At 49.4% G+C, this 7,500-nt stretch overlaps 1 protein-coding gene across 1 annotated transcript in view; it reads right to left on the reverse strand.

Moving 5' to 3' along the window:
- Positions 1-7,500, reverse strand: part of grin2ba (glutamate receptor, ionotropic, N-methyl D-aspartate 2B-a) — a gene marked incomplete at both ends in the record, with an annotated part of 64,993 nt that overhangs the window by 27,064 nt on the left and 30,429 nt on the right. Inside the window, 2 exon segments of the mRNA XM_083676500.1 lie at positions 509-779; positions 1,377-1,520. Coding sequence (XP_083532626.1) covers positions 509-779; positions 1,377-1,520 — 415 coding nt within the window.

Consider the following 7,500-nt stretch of genomic DNA (forward strand, 5'->3'; position numbering starts at 1 on the left):
GGGCTCATTGTAATGCATGGAACGGAATGAGAAATGGTATCAAACACGCGTCCTCCGATTTCCTCCACTGCTACTCATTCTATTCCAGCTATAATCATCTCTTTAGCAGACCCGCTCTTCATGGATGTCTTCCCTACCATAAATTAACTGTAAAAAAACAAAAAACAACAACAAATCCTATGATTTACATGGCTGACGTGGTCATAAATCGCACATGGCCGAATCCTAACTTGAGGTGCGCACGCCTATCTCCCATTTGACTAAATCATCCCCGAATGCCGACGATAGATTTGAGAGTTACAGTCTACGGAGCACAGATCTCAAGTTCCTGCAGGATTTGGCCCATAACACTTACAGCTTCCCCCCAGCTACCTCTGGCAGTCTACTATCTCCCAAGCTATAAATCAACCGGCAAAACACCACTGAATCCTGAGATTTATCCAGGGCAGAGAGGGAGACGAAGCGCATGGGGACTGTCTGATAGGCTAGACGAGACGCCGGGGCGTACCTGTGGGGAACTCGGCCGGCACCACCACGGCGTCCCCCGCCACCAGCGAGGGGACGATCCAGGTGTAGCTGTAGCCGGTGATGCCTACGGAGTGGGCCACCTGGAAGATGGTGTTGGCCTCCTCCTTGGTGCAGTAGAGGAGGATGACGGGGCTCTGCAGCTTCTTCAGCTGGTTCTGGATCTTGGAGTCACCGTCGTCCACCGACATGTCCAGGAGCAGGACCTCCTCCAGCTCCCAGCCCACGAAGCTGTTCTCCACGGAGCTCCGGATCTGGAGGAGAGGAGGGGGGGCAAGAGGAGGAAGAGGTGGGGGTGTTATCGGTATTATCCAGTTATTGTGAAAAAGTAAATTAAAAAAAGGAATAGTTTAATGCCATGAAGGGAAGGCGGTGTGTGAGAGGGCTGAATATAGTTTAATATCCTGTGTCCGCTTCAGTTTGTCTATCAATGTCAGATTAATTGCTTTACAATATGAGAGGCCAACACTGATACTGAGAAAGGGGACTGAGGCTCCGTGACCACATGCATAAACAAATTAAAGTGTTCCTGTGGGTTTGATATCTGCCCTCCTATCTACACTCTTTGAAGAACCCTTTTTGGTTCGATGTAGAACCCTTTTGGGTTCTATTCAGAACCCTCTGTGGAAATGGTTCCACATCAACAAGGGACAGAGACAAATCCCTTGTTTCAAAGAGCTGTATCACAATCCCTAGCAACTACTGTAAGTGTATGTATATACTGTATATATCTATAATTCAAATAAAACCTGTATTCTCTTCTATTGCCTTATGAAAATGGAGGGGTGAAACCAAAGACAACACGTTGTCCTTTCACTGCGGTGGCTGAGGTCCTGTCCTGTGTGAGTTACCTTGGTGACAAAGTCCAGGTACCCGGGGTAGTAGGTGGTGACGATGGAGAAGATGTACCAGTCGTACTCCTCCATGATGTTCAGCATGACCGACGCCTGCTGCTCAATGGACGGGCCGAACTGGAAGAACATAGAGTTGTCATCCTGAGGGAGGAGAGGAGAGGAGGGGAGAGGAGAGGAAAGGAGGGGAGGGGAGAGGAGAGGAGGGGAGGGGAGGGGAGGGGAGGGGAGAGGAGAGGAGAGGAGAGGAGAGGAGAGGAGAGGAGAGGAGAGGAGAGGAGAGGAGAGGAGAGGAGAGGAGGGGAGAGGAGGGGAGATGAGGGGAGAAGGGGGGTTAGTGCTGGCATGTACTGTAGTATGTGTTGATATTGAATATTGAGTTACACAGTAAAAGAGGGGGAGGTGGTGAAAGACCAGTCTAGACAAGACTCTGCAGTTTGTATCCAATATGTGTTCGACTACGTGCTTCTGTGTGTGTATGTGTGTGGTGTGTATGCGCGTGCGTGTGTGTGCGTGTGCGTGTGTGTGTGTGAATGTGTGTGTGTGCGCGCGTGCACGTGTGTGTGCGTGTGTCTATCTGTCCGCCTGTCTGTCTGTATGACTGTGTTCTGTATGTGTGTCAGTGTGTGCGTCAGAGTGTAAAATCAGCCGTATCTGTCAGCCGGGGCAGCCTGGGTGTAGAAATCTCGTTGGCTTAGGACTCTGTGCTTCACTCCACATCAAAGCCTTACCTCCCCCACCCCGGGGACGCACATGGGTCGATCCATTACCTTGTTTCCGCATTAATGAGATCGTACTATACCATTGAAGTGGCACACAGGAAGGGGTGCATGTACACTGTGTGTTTGTCCCCTATATATGATATAGTGCACAGAGTAGTTGTGAATATAGAGAATACTGTATCTGCTTTTAAATATACCTCCTAGACCTGAGTCAGGGCTTTGCAAATCTGTTGAATAATAAATTCACATTGTCGGCTCCTCCACACGACGCCATCGTTGACCCCGAGTCCTCTTCTCTTTCATCTGCACCGTACTTTCACCTCCCTCTCATCCTCTTTTCCTCCACTTTCTCTCTTTCTTGTCCCTCTCTCCCCTGCTCCCCCTCTCCTATCTCCTCTCTCGCTCACTGTCCCATTTATTCCACTGAAATTACTGCCAGGACACAGTTATAATTGAATTTCCTGACCCCTACCACCCCCCCCCCCCCCCCCTCCTCCTCCTCCTCCTCCTCCTCCCCCTATCTCTCTCTCTCTCTCTCTCTCTCTCTCTCTATCTCTCTCTCTCTCTCTCTCTCTCTCTCTAAGAGCAGTGTTAATGTACTGTCCGATGCAGTCATTCAGAGTGGCGGACGCACGCAGGATTTTCATTAGCGACGAAAGAAGGAAAAGAGACCCGGAGCGAAATAAAGTGGCACCAAAAGCCCGGGCTTCATTTACAGCAACAATGATTAAGGTCAGGCGGCGTTATCGCTTCCCCGGGCACAAGGTTATCGATTAGCAGATGTTAGAATGCCCGGGGGGGGGGAGGGTGGCAGGGGGCAGGGGTGGCAGCGGGCACCGCATCTTTCTGCCGGTCACTGTTTCCTACGTCAGAGCAAGGCTGGAGTGTCCTGTTCTGTACCACACAGTACAATACAAGACAACACGACACAAAACAATGGGACCCAACCCAACACAACCCAGCCCAACACAACACAACACAACACAACACAACACAACACCACACAACACAACACCACACAACACAACACAACACCACACAGGGGATAAATAACAGGGTGATAGAGGGAAAGAAAAGAGTGAGTGACAGAGATGGATAGAGATACAGAGAGGGCAAATAGAGAGAGAGAGAGTGAGTGAGAGAGTGAGTGAGAGAGAGATATAACAGAGAAAGAGAGAAGGATGGATGGAGAGAGAGTGAGAGAGAGAGCGAGCAAAAAAGAGAAATGAAAAAAGCTATTTATAGACGGCAAAAGAGCGGCAGATAGATATATAGAGAGAGAGAAAGGTAGAGAGAGAAGGTGAGTGTAAGCGCAGGAAGAGAGGGGGGCTGTGGTGACAATGAGCAGAGTGGATCGGAGGGAGGAGGGAGGAGGGAGGAGGGAGGAGGCTGGTGGGCTGTGACCCTGCGTAGAGTGAGTGAGGGGATGAAGTCAGGGCCTGTGGTAGACTACGTGCTCCTGTGTGTGTGTGTGTGTGTGTGTGTGTGTGTGTGTGTGTGTGTGTGTGTGTGTGTGTGTGCGTGCGTGTGCGTGTGTGTATGTGTCTGCTGTGCAGGCAGCCATGGGCAGAGGCAGAGGCAGAGGCAGAGGCAGAGTCTCTCTGCCCGCTCACCCACAGCGGATTGGTGCTGTCAGGGAGAGGGAGAGACAGGATGCACATGTGTGCCCTCCTCACAGCGGTAGAAACTCAATCTCCACACAGAGCACAGAGCCTCGCCCGCCGGAGCCTCTGCCTCCTCGCCCCACAGCCTCCCAATGAGAGCGCTCACACATTCATCGAGCAGCCATTTGACTTGGAGGGAGAGAGTCAATAACTCCGGTTATTTCAATTACACACGCAGGGACACCCCAATGGGTATGAAGAAATAGAGCTACTCCCGAGACTTGGCTCTGAATACGTATGCACACACAGGAAACCAGAAGCATACGTAGACACACACACACACACACACACACACACACACACACACACACACACACATTGGGAAGCAATCCTATAGAAAAATAGGCACAAAATAAGAACAAAGAACAGCACATACCGTACAGGACACACACACACACACACACACACACACACAAAAGTCCAAAAAAGTGTACACTAGGTTAGGGTTAGGGTTAGGGTGTATTCCATGTGGTCGTGTGGGCGCGCATCACTGCGAGCCTACTCAAGTACCTGGTCCACTTTCCTCAGCTACGATATTGATTTTTACCCGTTTTGAAGAATGTTCAAGTGTATGTTTCTGAGGTAAGCAGCATTACTGTTCCACTAGTGTGAGGGGAGTGTATGGAGCTGTCTGCAGCTCCCAGGTTTTGGCAATGCATATTTCTATCCTGCCTATAAAGGCTTCTTTGAACTTGAGCGAGGGGGGTTGCTATTGACTGCTGCTGCAGTGCCTGATGGGAAGAGAAGCGAGAGAGCGAATAGAGACAGAGAGAGGGGGAGAGGAGGGAACAGCTGGGGCTCGCTAGAAGACTAGCTCATTTGAAAGCTACAGTGCAGGACAAACTCCAACCCACACACCCACACATATACACACACAAGCACACGCACACGCACACACACGCTCGCACACACACACACACACACACACACACATTCAATACATAGTAGACATAAGACAATTGTCCAATCATAGGAACACTCATCATGTGCGCACTGAAATGACAGTACATGTATGTATCCATCAAAGTGAATGACTAAATTTCATCCACATTTTCACTCTATTATTCTCTCTCTCTCTCTCTCTCCTTCCCTCTCGTGAGCTCGCTCCCTCACTTATTATCTCTCCCTCAATTAGACGCGCCTCACCCTCGCTCATCCTCTCCCTCCTCTTCCTCCCTCTTCCTCTCCCTCCTCTCCCTCTCTCCTCTCATGCTTCATCATCATATTTCTTATCATGAAAACCTACTTATCTTTAATCAAACACATGCAGACTTAATTAGCTCTCACATTTGTCAGACCATCACCTAATTAGCACTGACCTTATTCTAACTACTTTTTGAACCTTAATTAAAAAATCCCTGGTCTTGATTAAAATATTTGGCTAATTTTGCCCCTAACATGTTTCTGATTATAATGTAACCACCCGTCGCATCTCGAAGCCTTCCAGGGAGAAAGAGAGCGAGAGAAGAAGGGAGGGCGGGTGAGGAAGGGAGAGAGGGAAAGAGCTCTTTGTTTTGCCTCTCGACATGAGACGTTTGGGTTGTCTGAAACCCAAACCACTTAACTCACACAGATCGTTTCTCTACGGCCCATTTCTGCTCTAAGTTTAGAAGACAACCACCGAGGGGATGATGGCGTTTGACGTCTTCCTTCGCGGTACAGCTCAGTTCAGCTTCTACCACCTCTTCTTAGGGAGGCTGGAGAGGCTCTGTCTGGTCAGCTCACAGCCCTCAGCAGCAGGGGAGGCTGGAGGAGGTAGAAATCGGAGGACGGGCTCATTGTAAGGTACGGAATGGAATGAGGAATGGTACCGAACGCATCGTGTTTGACGCCATTGCTCATTCCAAACACGGCTCGTTCCGTTCCATGCGTTACAACAAGCCTGTCCTCTGATTTCTACCTCCACCAGCCTCCCCTGCTCAGGAGGTCACTGGTCTGGTACTGAAACTCTGTAAGTCTGGAGGAATCCGTCACTGTGTTGGCACCTGCATACTCTCTCTGTCTGTCTCTTTTTTTTCCATTTCTTTCTATCCCCTTTTTCTTTGCCCTCTCTCTACCTCTCTGTCACTCTCTATTTTTCACTCTTCACTTATTCGTTCCCTCAATTTTCTCTCACTACCTCTCTCCCTCCCTCCCTTCCTCTTCCTCCCTCTCTCTCCATCCGTCATCCTACGGTGCACCTGTGCTCCCTCTCTTCCCCGTGCCGGCCCAGAGCCATGGTCACGCTGGGGCCACGTCTCGCCACTTCACACTCAGACGTCGCTCCGCTAACAGACGCTGACTCTTCCTGCCAGCACCGACAGGGCTGGAGGTAAACACCAGACCCGCCTCTCTCTCTCTCTCTCCAACACACAACCGTACGCACACGGAGAAAAAAGAACACAGACACAAACATGCACGCATGCACGCACGCACACACACACACACACACACACACACACACTGTGCCTAGTTCACACTGCTCCTGTGAGCAGCCCAAACATGCAAAGATGGTGTGTGTGTGTGTGTGTGTGTGTGTGTGTGTGTGTGTGTGTGTGTGTGTGTGTGTGTGTGTGTGTGTGTGTGTGTGTGTGTGTGTGCCTCTGTCACTGTCACTGTCACTATAAAGACCACCCTCTCGTTGTCTTTTTTATCTCTCCTAGGGCTGGGTGATATATGGCTTAAAATCTATATTTTCGTCTATTTGGGCTTTTTTCGTCTATATATATATATATATATATAATATAAAATATACAATTACAGTTTATTTCCATGAGATGCCCTAACAGCGTAGATAGCTGAAGCACACAGAGTTTGAAGCACGCTGAGTTTCTTTATGAACTCCCTTTTTCTATTAAATTAAATCCAGTTCCACTTATGTGTCAGGTATGCCTAGGTCTTTATTGCTAACAGAAACCAAACTAAATCCTGACAGCAGACTATATGCAAAAGCTGAGACAAAACCACACATGGGTTTTTGTGCAGAGAAGATCTGCAAGATTTCTCTGTGAACAGATCCGCTACTCTCAGCTCTTCTTCTCTGTTCTTGGGTTTTCAAGTCCGCTGCGTTGCTCTGGAACATGAATCGTCAGGTGGCGTGTGGCCACGGCTCCACTAACCTACGCATAGGGAGAAAAGAAATCGCTCTCTCTCGCGCTTTTCATGCGTCCTTCCTCTTTATCAGATTTGAACGGGGAGCGGGGACGCAAAATTAACTTTATCGCGATAATAGTGATTACATCTTTATTGTTATCGTGTCAAAACTTCATTCGATAATTATTTCTAGCGTTTTATCGCTGAGCCCTACTCTCTCCCTCCCTCGCAAGCTCCCCTACCCAGCCCCCCCCCCATTTAGCTCGATTAAAATTCAAATCTGTTTTATTGGCATGACAGGAGTATTTCCAAAGCGGAACATGTTACAAGACAGGGTAAGACAATAAGCCAATCTAAACTCTTCCCCTCCTCCTTGCCTTCTTCTCTTCCCTAACCCCTTTGCTACAGTATGTAAACCCACACACAGTCACTCAAAGCCCACCCCCCACTACCATCACCCTACTCCTCCTCTTCCTCCTCCTCCTCCTTCCACTCCTATTCCGCCACCTCCTCATCCTCTTACTCCTCCTGCTCCTATTCTTCCACCTCTTCCTCCACTTCTTCCTCCTCCTCCTCCCACTCCTATTCCTCCACCTCCTCTTCCTCCTCCTCCTCCTATTCTTCCACCTCTTCCTCCACTTCTTCCTCCTCCTCCTCCTCCTCCTC

Source organism: Argentina silus (assembly GCF_951799395.1).
Source record: "Argentina silus genome assembly, chromosome: 9".
Taxonomy (NCBI): domain Eukaryota; kingdom Metazoa; phylum Chordata; class Actinopteri; order Argentiniformes; family Argentinidae; genus Argentina; species Argentina silus.